Genomic DNA, 14,909 nt, shown 5'->3' on the forward strand with positions numbered 1-14,909 from the left:
AACTGTAGCAGGGTACGCCATATATTGGCTGTAGTCTGCGTCCAAGTCTTCCAGCGGCAATTTCATAGGTATGCTTCGGGGCATAGTGCACAATCAATTATGATACACAAGGTGTAAGGGCCCTGCCAATGGTAGATGGTAAAACGATGGTTCTCTTTTCATTTTTTGTCTATTACATTGTATTCAACTGTTTTTGTTTCAGCCTGGTGATACATTTATTGATGGCTGCTTCACGTGCTTGTGCTCTGCAGAGGGAATTATAACTTGTGTGCCATTGCCTTGTCCATATGTAGTGCCAGCTACATGCACTGAAGAAGGCTACATGCCAGTTATTGTGCAGCCTGAGGGTACTTGCTGTCCTATATCAAAATGTGGTAAGTAGTACACTGGGATACTAAAATGATGAAGTTGCACACACCTACAACAACTGATTTTAATTGAGGAAAGCAATTTTTTTGAAGGTCCTCATTTATTAATGTCATGGAATATCCAAATAAAAAAACTTCAACTAGACTAAAAGTATTTAAAGGAATTTTACATCAGTCAACAGACTCCAAAATGTCTAGGCAACTATGGCCCTTATTTAATTCCATTTTTCTCCTAAGTTTTCTCCTTGGAGATAATTTTTCATCTTCTGTTTAAAGTAACTTTTCAGGACTCTACAAATTAAAAAGTCCTAAAAGGTAAGTGAAAAAAGTGAAGCAGGTAATTTTGGCATATACGCTCTGAAAAAAGGGTGCCTCATTACTTACAATGTAAATAGCGGAAAAGGTGCCCGTTATGTTATGAATTATCTGCAATGCATTTCTATTCCCACAATGCAATTTTTACCTCTGTGAAAACAAACACTTTTCCACAAGCACACTGGACAGTACTCTAATGGAAACTTGAACATAACAGCAAGCCCACACAACTCTATTGCTTATGGGGACTGGTCTATTGCGGAATTGGACAGGACTCCTATAGAAACAAAACTTTTCCACCAGCCCACACAACACTATTTCTAATGGGGGTCAGGTTAATAGCGGCATTGGACAGGACTCTTATGGATACGTGGGCGCTGAAGATAACAGCAAGTCAACACAACTCTAGTCTCCAACACCCTTGTTTCCATAAGAGTCTTGTTCAATGTTGCTATATACCTATCCCCATTAGCAATTGAGCTCAGAAGGCTTGCCTTTATGTCCAACACCCATGTTTCTATTATTTCTGTCCAATGCCACAATAGACCTGTCCCCCATTTGTAACAGAGTTCACTGAGCTTGCTGTTACATGCAATGCCCAAGTTTCCATAAGAGTGCTATTTGATGCCACAATTCACCTTCCTCTTAGCAATAGAGTTAAGTGGGCTTGTCACTATTCTCTCTAGCCATGACTAAACATTAAAGGTTATAAAATGGTTCAAAAGAGATGGAGGGCGCTCAAATTGGGTTACGTTTTTGTACTTTTCACCCACTGCAAACCAATAGATCTGGGGTCCCACTCCCTCAAACACAGAGATTAAAACAAGTAAAGGCAAAAATGTTGCGCTGGGCTCCAGTCACTGAGCAAATCCCTAAGCAGGTGTCCTGATATATAAATATGTCAAAACTTCACACTTCAACTTGTGCCTGTTAATGCAAAAATAAAAATTTTTCCAAGTTCCACAGGCAAACCTGTTGTATGTAAATAGTGCAATAACATGCAATTGCTGCTCATCCGGATTCCGGATATCCAGGTAACCCAGATAGCCGACCTTTTTTTCAGCTATCCGACCAGATTCGGATTCTGGATACCTGGGCCTAAATCCAGATAGCTTTCTGCAGATAGTTGGCAGGGCAATGCGGATATCCACTGATACCGCGGATATCCAGCAGATATCTGACCATTGAGATACTGTATGATGTCCAGGACATCCTGGAGCTAATCAGAGGGCTCCCAGCCTAAGCCCTTGCACCCAATCACAGAAAGGAACCCTGGCCAGCCCCCCCTGTATAATGAGGGCTGCCATGATAAAACATATCATCCCTTGCTTGTGAATGCTCACTGAGAGACATGGTCCAGTGCTGCTGGCCTACAAAGGGCTACACAGTGATAAACCTAAGCTGTTCAGTGATTAACCCCTTCACTATCACTACACTATTGTTAAATCGTTAATTAGCTTGATGTCATTGTGTGACAGACAATCAGAGTGTGTGCTCCAGTGCTGTTGGCCTAGCAAGGGCTGTACACACAGTGATAAGCTGTTCAGTGATTAACCCCTTCACTATCACTACACTATTCTTAATTAGCTTGATTGATGTCATAGTGTGACAGTCAGAGTGTGTGCTCCAGTGCTGCTACAGCTGCTATGTGTCTGTGTGTGTGCTGTGCACACACCAGGCCAGGTGCTGCCTGCCACGTGCAAACACGTGCAAAGTGCCACGTGCAAACATGTGCAAAGTGCCATATGCAAAGTGCCACGTGCAAACACGTGCAAAGTGCAAAGTGCCACGTGCAAAGTGCCACGTGCAAACACGTGCAAAGTGCCGCTTGCAAAGTGCCACGTGCAAACACGTGCAAAGTGCCACGTGCAAAGTGCAAATACATGCAAAGTGCAAACACATGCAAAGTGCCACGTGCAAACACGTGCAAAGTGCAAAGTGCCACGTGCAAAGAGCCACGTGCAAAGTGCCACGTGCACACACGTGCAAAGTGCCACTTGCAAGGTGCCACGTGCAAAAAGCCACGTGCAAAGTGCCACGTGCAAAGCGCAAACACGTGCAAAGTGCAAACACGTGCAAAGTGCAAACACGTGCAACGTGCACACATGTGCAAAGTGCCATGTGCATACACGTGCAAAGTGCAAAGTTCCACGTGCAAACTGTAACGATCGGTGTCAGCACACAGAGAGAATCTGATTATTGGTGATCTGCAGTATCACCAAGAATACAGATATATACCCGATTATTGATGATCTGCAGAATCACCGATAATCCAAGTATAGCTAACCTCTGGACCCCTATGTAATGTGAGTGTTTTGGTGCAACAGTAATGACTTTGAGTGAGACCACCCGAGGAGCAGGTGGTCTTTGGCAGTATGGGCAATACTGCTTTAGAGAAGAGCAAGAACCTTCCAGCAGCCTGAGACCTCCAAAGGGGTGGAGTCCCAGGCTGAAGGTAGGAAGGACCTATGAGTGAGTGACACCTGAAAGGTGGATGTCACTAGCAGGTCTGGAGACTATCTCTTAAAGGAGAGAGATAGCTCTCGAGGTCGGGCAAGCCAGGTCGGCAACACACGGACAGATAAGGTACAGAGACAGTAGGCTGATTCGGTATCCAAGGCAGGCAGGGTTGGCAACAGAAAATCAGATAGGCGTAGGTACCAAATCAGAGAGCAGAGGGATAGTCAAGAAAGCAGTTGGTCATAACAGATATCAAACAATGCCTAGTCTTGGGCGTGAGGTCCGTGGTCTCTACACCCTGGAAATAGTCTGGAGTATAATAAGATGGTACACAGTATCCCTAGTCTTGGGTGTAAGGTCCGTGGTCTCTACATCCTGGAACTAGTCTGAAGTATAGCAGAATGATAACACAAGTCCCTAAGCTTGGGTGTGAGGTCCGTAGTCTCGACACCCTGGAACTAGTCTGAATAATAACACAATGATAACACAAGTTCCCTAATCTTGGGTGTGAGGTCCGTGGTCTCGACACCCTGGAACTAGTCTGAATAATAACACAATGAAAACACAAGTTCCCTAATCTTGGGTGTGAGGTCCGTGGTCTCTACACCCTGGAACTATTCTGAAGTATAACACAATGATAAACAGAAGTAATCTGGCTCAGTGTGAATTCCCAGGTCCTCCTGGTTCAAACACACTGTGGGATCTGACTAAGGTCTGAGTGCTTCCACGTAAGTGGTCGCAATGGCAGACAACCTGAAACTGGCCAGCTGTAACTATATATAGGGCAGCGCTCTCCGGCACCACCCATCAGCGATCAACCAATAGCCACTTGCCTTGAGGTCAGCTGACCGACCTGGTCAGCTGATCCCTCCTTGTTTGTCATAAAGGTTCTGCCTCTCAGCGCACGCGCGCGTATTCCTCAATCTGTGTGAACTAACAGACCCAGCCACACCAGACGCACGCTGCCACGGACAAACCGACGCGCTGGATGCGGAATCAGCCGCCTTGCCACCAGTAGACGCGGCGGCTTTTCCGCGTTCTCTCACACAAACATGTGCAAAGTGCCAGGTGCAAAGTGCAAAGTGACACGTGGCACTTTGCACGTGGCACTTTGCACCTGACACTTTGCACGTGGCACTTTGCACGTGTTTGCACATAGCACTTTGCTCTTTGCACGTGTTTGCACTTTGCACGTGTTTGCACTTTGCACGTGGCACTTTGCACGTGTTTGCACATGGCACTTTACACTTTGCACGTGGCACTTTGCACTTTGCACATGTTTGCACGTGGCACTTTGCACGTGGCACTTTGCACTTTGCACTTTGGACCTTGGACACAATGTGGGCTGCACGGTCGCTGTCTGGAACCTAGGCCTGATGTTAATTGACAGTCATTTTTTTTTGGGGGGGGGGGGATTTTAAGTCCCCACATCATCAATTAGTGTTCCCTTTAAAAATAAAGATGCTACATGCCTCATTGACCCTAAAAAATGTTTTTAAAGCAATTTAAAGGGCACTTCCGGGGTTTCTATCCAGATATCCGAATTTGCCCGGATAGCCCTGATAGTGGGGTTGGATATCCGATCCGGGTCAGATACCAAAATGCCCAAATCCGGATATCTGAACTGGATCCGGATATCTGGGTATATGGGTCAACCCGTATTTTGAAAAGGAGTATCCGAGCACCCCTGATTATTGCAAATATTCTGTGAAGAAATGTACCAAGGATCCCCAATGGGTAATATGTATATATATATATATATATATATATATATATATATATATATATATATATATATATATATATATATATATACACATATATATATATATATATATATATATATATATACACACACATATATATATATATATACACACACACACACACACACATATATATATATATATATATATATATATATATATATATATATATATATATACATATATATATACACATATATATACATACATATATATATATATATATACATACATATATATATATATATATATATATATATATATATATATATATATATATATATATATGATTTTATTCAGTCAGAGTTGATGAAACTAATTTCATAAACATAGGTCTCAATCAATGGTTGTTGTAACTAGTACCTTATCACAATTAATGCAGCCAAAATTGCATAGTTACATAGTTATTTTGGTTGAAAAAAGACATACGTCCATCGAGTTCAACCAGTATAAAGTACAACACCAGCCTGCTCCCTCACATATCCCTGTTGATCCAGAGGAAAGCGAAAAAACCCTTACAAGGCATGGTCCAATTAGCCCCTAAAGGGAAAAAATCCTTCCCGACTCCAGATGGCAATCAGATAAATCCCTGGATCAACATCATTAGGCATTACCTAGTAATTGTAGCCATGGATGTCTTTCAACGCAAGGAAAGCATCTAAGCCCCCTTTAAATGCAGGTATAGAGTTTGCCATAACGACTTCCTGTGGCAATGCATTCCACATCTTAATCACTCTAACTGTAAAGAACCCTTTCCTAAATAAATGGCTAAAACGTTTTTCCTCCATGCGCAGATCATGTCCTCTAGTCCTTTGAGAAGGCCTAGGGACAAAAAGCTCATCCGCCAAGCAATTATATTGCCCTCTGATGTATTTATACATGTTAATTAGATCCCCTCTAAGGCGTCTTTTCTCTAGACTAAATAAACCCAGTTTATCTAACCTTTCTTGATAAGTGAGACCTTCCATCCCACGTATCAATTTTGTTGCTCGTCTCTGCACCTGCTCTAAAACTGCAATATCTTTTTTGTAATGTGGTGCCCAGAACTGAATTCCATATTCCAGATGTGGCCTTACTAGAGAATTAAACAGGGGCAATATTATGCTAGCATCTTGAGTTTTTATTTCCCTTTTAATGCATCCCAAAATTTTGTTAGCTTTAGCTGCAGCTGCTTGGCATTGAGTACGATTATTTAACTTGTTGTCAATGAGTACTCCTAAGTCCTTCTCCAAGTTTGATGTCCCCAACTGTATCCCATTTATTTTGTATGGTGCTAGACCATTAGTACGTCCAAAATGCATGACTTTACACTTGTCAACATTGAATTTCATCTGCCATGTATGTGCCCATAGAGCAATCCTATCCAGATCCTGTTGCAATATGACACTATCTTCCTGAGAGTTGATGATTCTGCACAATTTTGTATCATCTGCAAAAATAGCAACATTGCTCACTACTGCAGCTACTAGGTCATTAATAAATAAATTGAAGAGCACTGGACCCAGAACAGACCCCTGTGGGACCCCACTGCTATCAGTCTCCCATTTTGAGTACGATCCATTGACCACAACTCTTTGTTTTCTGTCCATAAACAATATCAACAATCCTAACAGTCATACACTCAATCATACGCACATTTTTCTCTTGGATATATCATAATGGTACATGCTAGGCTGGCTTCAGCATGTAGTGTTGGTGGTGGTATAGTGGTGAAGTAATCTACCTACCATGCACTCAGACCTGGGTTCAATTCCTGGCCAAAGTATGTAAGCTGTCTTTTGACATACTACAATTCTCTGGAAGACAAGACTCTCCTCCCTCTGGAGGAGGGAGTGAGGGAGGAGGGAGAGAGGGATTACACTTCCTGATGTTGTAAAGTAGTGTCATCAAGCCGGGACCCGATCCGTTCCGCATAGTGACACAGGCGGCGGCAATGCACAGAGGGGAGGCTGATCGCGCTGGAACGAGGTGAGGTATGTTGTTTACATGCTGCTAATCCTGCCTGCTGCCCGATCGCTGCATGTGGCAAGAAGGGGGGCAGGTGGCTCAGTACAGGGGATTGGGCGGGGGATGGGAGGATCAGACATCAGGAAGGGGATCCTTGATTAGTGTAGGATGCATAATGGATGTTAATGAGCCCAGGTGCGTGCTAGCACGCACGCTGTGCTCATTAAAGTGCAGTAACTTATATTCACGTCGTGTGGCTTTCAGGAGCCACTTAAGACGACGTGAATATACTGTATGCAGGATGGGAACTGGTTAACCATGTCTTCCTCCAGGTATTAGACCCCTTAAAACATTTTCTATCATTTTTCTAGTCAGCAGAAATTTTTCAAAATTGTTAAGTTCGCCTTCCCATTGAAGTCTAATGCGGTTCGCAAAAGTTCGCGCCAACCGAACCTTCCACGAAAGTTTGCGAACTGAAAATCGGAGGTTCGCGACATCTCTAGTCAGGATGAGTCCTCAAAAGAACTATTGGGGGGTCCCTAGCTGGTGAACTGCAAGAAGCAGAGCACCTTGGAATTAGCTATGCAGCACTAATAGCACAAACAGCATGTCTCTCACTGTCCCTCAATCTGCAACACCTCTCGCTACATTTACTAATGCAGAATAAAAATGACCCGAGTGGTGATTGTGACATACACCCGCCAATCTTGTCTTACTATGCCACAGTTGCTATATAGGTCTTATCCACTAGATGCTTCTGGAGGCGAATCCACTGTCAGCACAGTAAACTTTTAAGCTTGGTTGGTATGCCCATACATGGTACAACCTTGATTATTTGTACAATCGGTGGATGACGAGTTTTCAATGCCCATGAGTTATATCAAGAAAGGGGTTGTGTTCAGCAAGGCTTACTCTGTACATATGTGACACGAGTGATAAACTTGGAAGTGTTACAGAAACCTTTATTTTTCTAGGTTCTGAAGGTCCAATCTGCTTGGGAATTTCCCTGTGTCGGATTATCCTTAATAACTGCTGAAAAGATTGTTCATTTAGCATACTCCTAGATCAGTGCTGTCCCCCAGCCCACCCGTCCTCTTTCTGCGGCCCGCCAGCACTTGCCTGTCTTGAGTGCCTGCTCCCTCTCAGTTTTTTGCTTTTTTTTTTACTTCTAGTCCTCCATTCGGAGGACAGTAAGAGCCGGGGAAGGCTGAAGTTTTGTCCTTTTCTCCTTTCAGAGGACGTATGCGCCGACTGGTGTGGGAGGGAAGGGGTGGAGCAAATAGCACCAAAGCTCCGTCCTCCCCTCCTTTCAGAGGACGTATGTGCCAACTGGTGTGGGAGCGGAGGGAAGGGGCGGAGCAAATTGCGCCGAAGCGCCGGTCTCGCCTCCTTTCAGAGGACGTATGTCATGCTGGTTTGAGAGGGAAGGGGCAGAGCAAATAGCGCAGAAGCTCCGTCTTCCCCTCCCTTCAGAGGACATATGTGATGATTGGTGTGAGAAAAAAGGGGGCGGTGCTGAGGAGCGCCACACAGCCACAAGCTGCTTCAGAGACAGGTGAGACTGTGCTCTTTGCAAACTGGGGGAGTGCCAAAGACCAGGAAGGTTAATGACAGGGGCCGCCTAATGCTGCCATCTTGATGGTGATGGGGTTAAAGGGGTCATCTGCTGTCAGATGTGTGCAATGGGGATGGGGTTCAAGGGGTCATCTGCTGTCGGATGTGTGCACCTAATGCTGCTGTCTGGGGTGGGGGATGGCTGCAACAAAAATGTTATCTAATAGTGCTATATGGGGGAGGGAGGTATTTTTATGAAGGATGATGCTTCTCAGTGTGTTGGGGGGGGGGGGGGGGACTGCAGCTTAATGTTTTCTTTAAGGTTATATTGGAGGCAATGCAGTTTAATATGTTTTCTTCAGGGTTATATTGGGGGAGATATTGCCAAGTTATGGCTATTTTAGGGAGGAACGCTGTCAAATTGTGTGTTTGGGAAGGAAACACTGATATATTATGTGCATTTTGGGGAGAAATGCTGCTTAATTGTGATTATTTTTGGAGGAAATGTTGCTAAACCATATGTATTTGGGGGGTGAAACACTGCAAAATTCAGTGTATTTTAGGGGGAAATGCTAAATTGTGTGCATTTGTGGAGGAAACAGTGCTAAATTATTTGTTTGCTGGGGAAACTAGCAAATCCACAATGATATCAGCCCTTTTGATCTGCATGTTTTTTTTCTACTATTTGTACAGCGAAAACTCAATTGTGGCTGGACCTACACCATGTATTCCCAAAAAAATTGGCCCTCCGGGTCCATGAAATTGGACAGCACTGTCCTAGATGATAGAAATCAAATATGAAAGCTATGGATTTTAGAGTTACAGTGCTGCGAGAGTGAAACAGATAGGTAGTCCTGTCTTTTGAATTCTGGTAGGGAATGTCAAGGCATGGACAGGTGTGAATCCTGCAGACATCCAGTCTGGGATAAGTTTGAAGGCTGCTTTTGATCTATGAAGTTCAGAGCTAGGTTTCTTAGCTGTTGTCAGCAGGGGGTGCGAATTCAGACAGAAAAAGTATTTGATATGAGGTTGCTAAACTAATTACCTGTGTTCTGCTGAGTTAAATGACTTCTATGTTAAGGTACGTACATACACACTACTTCCACCAACGACGGGTCCGGCAGACCTACCCGCTGGGTGGACATTCAGCCGACAGTAGAGAGTGTGTACACGCTGTTGGCAGACTGATAAGGCTGTTTCTGAACGATGTGTACACACCTTTTAGAAAGGTTTGCTGTACTGTAAAAGTTTAACTCTTTGTGTGAATGAGAGGACATCTGGATTCAGTAACAGAAATATGAGTGTATGAGGTTATGATGCATTTGATATGCAACATCGAAGGCGTCAACAGTGTTCATGTCTGATTGGCCATCCTGTCCCACCTGACTTTAGGGTGAAGGGTCAAAAAATGGCACCATGAGAAAGTATAGGGCCGTCACGAACGGCCTGTATAGTTTGCCTTACTGGCAAATGTGTGAGCAGCGACCGTTTCCCGGTGAATATGTTCTGCCATCCCTATTACTTACGTCAATTATTAGCTCAACTCCCTAATCAAAATAATCTGGATCACAATAGTTGGACCATTTTTAGACACAGCTGAAATTATAATTGTTGCATGCATCTTTGCTATATGATTGGCCAAAAGCATAACGGACCGATCAGTAGCCTAAAGCTAGGTATACACCATACAATTTTCTGTTAGATTTACCTGCCAGATAGATTTTTTCCAACATGTTGGCAGGTAAATCTAAAAGAAAATTGTGTGTACCTAGTATAAGTGTTCAATGATGTAAATACTTCATTAAAGCATAACAATAGACAGATAATTATCTTAAAACTTTCAGCAGAGATAATGGCTAACATCAGTATATTTTGTTTTCAGAATTTGACAAGGCTCTGTGCACGGGAAAACCTCGTAATTGTGACCCTGGCTTTTACCCTGTTTTACCCATGGGAGGCTGCTGTGCCAACTATACTTGTGGTACGTTTACAGACTTTACATATTACACATTTGTATGGAGGAGTTTAATATTAAGGCTCATGTATATGCTATCAAATTAATGGGATGGTTAAAATCTTTAGTTGTACTCAGGTCACGGTTGTCATGTTTCCTCAGTTTCAACAAAATAATCACTTTGAAAGATATGCTGTTATCTCTAACTATAAGAAATAGCAAGGGCAGTCCTAACAATAAAAATACTGTATCTAGGTAGTGTGTTAAAGAGAACCCGAGGTGTGTTTAAAGAATGTTATCTGCATACAGAGGCTGGATCTGCCTATACAGCCCAGCCTCTGTTGCTATCCCAAACCCCACTAAGGTCCCCCTGCACTCTGCAATCCCTCATAAATCACAGCGGTGCTGTGAGGCTGTGTTTACATCTGTAGTGTCAGTCTCAGCTACTCCCCCACCTCCTGCATAGCTCTGGTCCCTGCCCCCATCCCTTCCGTCCAATCAGCAGGGAGGAAGGGATGCAGGCGGGGACTGGAGTTCTGCAGGCGGCGGGGAGAGCAGCAGACTGACACTATAGAGATAAACACAGCCAGCTCTGACAAGCTGTTTGTCAGCAGCGTGGCTGTGATTTATGAGGGATTGCAGAGTGCAGGGGGACCTTAGGGGGGTTTAGGATAGCAACAGAGGCTGGGCTGTATAGGCAGATCCAGCCTCTGTATGCAGATAATATTCTTCAAACCCACCCCGGGTTCTCTTTAAGTTTTGTCAGACAATACTAAATTCTCTAACTAAAGATGTCCATTAATGGTACAATATTTTTTCTCAGATGTGATTACTTGATCACATTTTTCCCAAAGATTTGTACAGAAAACCTGTTCAGGGGAATATTTCATATTAAGCTTCTAATTACTTATGATCCCATAAATCTGATTGAATGATCGCATCTGAGGAATTATTATTAGACACCTGAAGAGTCGTAAATCCTATCTGGTAACCTATAATATGACCCAGACATGATATCCATACTGCAGACACACTTTAAAAAAAGTATTAGATACAATATATTTGTTTTCTCATCAGAAAGAAAAAACCCTAAAGAGGTAATGGATCCTTTCGGAAGATCAATTCCCAATACAAATAATCCCAGTGTGGGTTACATTTGTAATCCTGTTTAATCATTACATTATCAAAGAGTGTACAATGTAAATCCATGCCTTCCTCTAGAGTGTCCTTTTCTACATTTGTACATGCAATTATGGTACAGTATATACTTGAATACAAGTCGACCTCGTGTATAAGTCGACTACAATATTCAACCCTCTTTAGCTGGAATTTTTTATTGACTCAAGTATACAGTAAGTCTAACCAGCAAAGTTAATGGCTGCACTTGGAGACCAAGAAGAATTACCAGCTGCACTTGGGGCCCAAGAGGGTAAATGCATTTGTTTCATAAAATGCACATCCTTTATTTTAAGTGGGGGCACCAACTTTGCATTTAAACCCAGATTTGATCAAAATATTTCCACAAGCGTAGTAAAATGCAAAAATTCTATCTCAACTCTACGCTGAAAAATGAGACACTAACCATTTTGTCACAATGCCTGAGGAAGTGGGCCAGACAACCCACAAGTCGTGTTTTTTATATGCCAAAAATATTCGTATTCTAAATCCAGAATCCGACTTTTATGAGGTTAGTGTCTGAACTTACCATTTTTAACATAGTTTAATTGTTCAAGGGCACCATCTTTTACACTCTAAGGCCTCTTGCACACTGCAAGTGATTCCGATTCAGATTCCGCTTTTTAATCAGTTTTTACATCCGATTCAGATTCTGATTTGCAGCGTGCAGGGAGCAAACTGCAAATCGGAATCTGGATCGGATGTAAAAACTGATTAAAAAGCGGAATCGGAATCGGAATCGGAATCACTTGCAGTGTGCAAGAGGCCTTATTGCTACATTTTGGCATTGACCATAAGGTTAAACCATCCTATTAAACCACCCTATTCCCCTTTCCCTTTTTGTCCTAATGAGAAAGTGCCCAGGGCCCCAAGCTCCTTGTGTGCTATACAAGTTAGGTACTGTACAGGTGGCGACTTTAAGTTTTCAGTGTGAAATTGTAAAGGGCCCCATGATCATTTTTGAACAGGGCCCAATTTTACTCAAAACTGTTTAAAGGCTCGGGACACCTTTTCAGGTGTTTTGGGTTAATTAGCTTTCTGAAATAAGACACCATGAGTTCACAATACTCAACTTTTTCAAGATATTCTCATTTTCAAAATGACTAAATCTTAGGTTTTCATTAGTTATAAGCCACAAACAAGTAGATTTAAAAAAAAAAATGCTTGAAATATATCAACCTGCATGTAATAAATCTATCTAATATATGAGTTTCACTTTTTGCATTGCATTACAGAAATAAACTTTTTGGCAATATTAATTTACACAAACCCAAGCAGCATCTATAAAAGTTTTGTAGTAACCTCTTCAACAAGCTAAAGCTTGTTTGTTTGTTTTTTTAAAAGTTAAATAACATATTAGATAAAATCCCACTATCCTAAATAACACAGCAAAAAAAGAAATCAGTCAACTATGTGTAGCAGGAAAAAGGGCGTTGGCAGGTAGTGGACAAAAAGGGCGCCAGCATAGACTCTAATGCAATTATCGTTAATACGGCAAAAAAGCAGAAAAAAAGAGTGCCCGATAAATATCATTAACAACATTAGAACATTAATGTTTTTGAAGTATGTTATCATTTTAGAAGCTTGCAACATTATAGTTTTTGTCATATTATTTTGTTCTTATGTACAGACTTTACGTTATCAAAGATAGTGTCATTTATATGTGTAAAAGGGTGTTTCTGCAGGAGGAGTGGTTAGGGTAGCACCACCAGGGGGGTGGTTAGGGTTAGGCACCACAGGAGGGATCATTAGGGTTAGGCACCACCAGGGGAGGATTCTGTGTGAGAGTAGGGTTGGGTTAAGCTGTATTGTTGAATTACGTTGCAATTTTTAACGTTAATATATTTTCATTATCAACTCACATGTTTTTTAAACAGTATTTTGCATTAACCAATTTTGTTATCGATGTTTATCATTATTGAGATTTCATTATCCGATGGCGCCATTTCATTATCCAGCTGAGCCCTATTTTCTTGGCGCCCTTTTTTCAAGCATGCCAAATATGGCCATATATAATAGACTATTTACAGCCATTAAAACTCTTGTGTAGGGGGGAAAAAAGTATATAAAGCCATTCAGTTTGCTGATGGCCGCCTTTTAACTTTAACTTCACAACATTTTTCGCTCCCAAATTTGTTAAATCTTGTAAATTCTTTTGCTAGTTTCTCAGGACTCAAATTAAAAATAAGTGGCATTTAAAGTCACAGGCAACCTGCTAATAAGCCTAAGACCTTACTTTTCCATTAAAATAGAACAAAAAAGTAAAATAGGATAAGAAGAAAAAAAAAAGCACCCTAATATCAGGCTGCTGGGAGTGCTCCAGGGTGCCGGTGTGAGTGGGTGTGAAAGGTGCAGTGGGCAGGGAGGAGAGCAGGAACCCCGCAGGGATGGAGTTCTAGCTATACTTAGCATAGCTAGAGTCCAAAACATCTTTAAATTTACCTCCAGGGCTCCCCATTAACCTATTAACCTCCTTAGTGGTAAACCCAAGTCATGCTTGGGACAGAAATCCGCAGCTCAGGACGTTAATCCCATGCATGAGTGAGTTATATGCAGGAGCTGTGCAGATCTTTCTGTGGTACATTATTTTCTTGTTTTAGGGTCTAAAATCTTGTAAAAAAATTGTACAGCTTTTAGACACTAAATCTGGAAATAATTATAATGCCACGGAGGTTAACAGGCCAATGAGAATCCTCCAGATTCCCATTGGTCTGTTAATAGACCAAAGGGAAGCCTTGGAGGGAAATTTAAAGATGCTATACCTAGTATATCTAGAGCTCCGGTGGGGAGTGGCATGTGTGGCGGCAGGTGCGCGGAGATCTTCAATCAAGGTCACTGAGGATATTGCCATGAGACATTTCTGAGGATATTGGAGTGGGAACATTTTTTACAAGTAAGTATTTATGGTTAATTTAGAAGATTAAAATACTTTTCTTTTGGTTGTGTTTCTTTTCAACCCTTTGTGGAAATGGGTAATGGGTACTATGTACCCGTATAATCATTTTACCTGTGAAGGGGGCAGGTATCTGGGCAAGAAACTCAATGTACAGTGTTGCGCCTATTGATCTGTCAGCTGCTAAGCCTAGAGTGGGGTGATCCCAATACCCCACTCCAATAAGTTAGAATCAAAATAACAATACTAGGTCAGCGCTAGTGAAAAATGCAATATAAATTTTAATCAGCCAATAAAATATGACAAATTGGATGTATGTAGACAAATCTGTAGCATGGATATAATTAGTAGTTTGGATGAACTGCAAAACACATTCACACACACACTTCCATCATACCCACTGCCCTGCTGCAGCAGAAACATCTATAAATTAGAACAGATTAAAAATGTAAAAATTATGAAATAAAAAATAAAAA

The 14,909-nt window shown here is 42.0% G+C and overlaps 1 protein-coding gene across 1 annotated transcript in view; it reads left to right on the forward strand.

Moving 5' to 3' along the window:
• Positions 1-207: 207 nt before the first annotated feature.
• The window catches only part of LOC137539091 (hemocytin-like), a 207,839-nt gene continuing 193,137 nt past the window's right edge, over positions 208-14,909 (forward strand). Inside the window, exons 1-2 of the mRNA XM_068261570.1 lie at positions 208-374; positions 10,293-10,391. Coding sequence (XP_068117671.1) covers positions 323-374; positions 10,293-10,391 — 151 coding nt within the window. The 5' untranslated portion in view covers positions 208-322. The remainder of the gene's footprint in view (positions 375-10,292; positions 10,392-14,909) is intronic.

The sequence above is a fragment of the Hyperolius riggenbachi genome, chromosome 11, assembly GCF_040937935.1.
Source record: "Hyperolius riggenbachi isolate aHypRig1 chromosome 11, aHypRig1.pri, whole genome shotgun sequence".
In the NCBI taxonomy this organism is placed as follows: Eukaryota; Metazoa; Chordata; class Amphibia; order Anura; family Hyperoliidae; genus Hyperolius; species Hyperolius riggenbachi.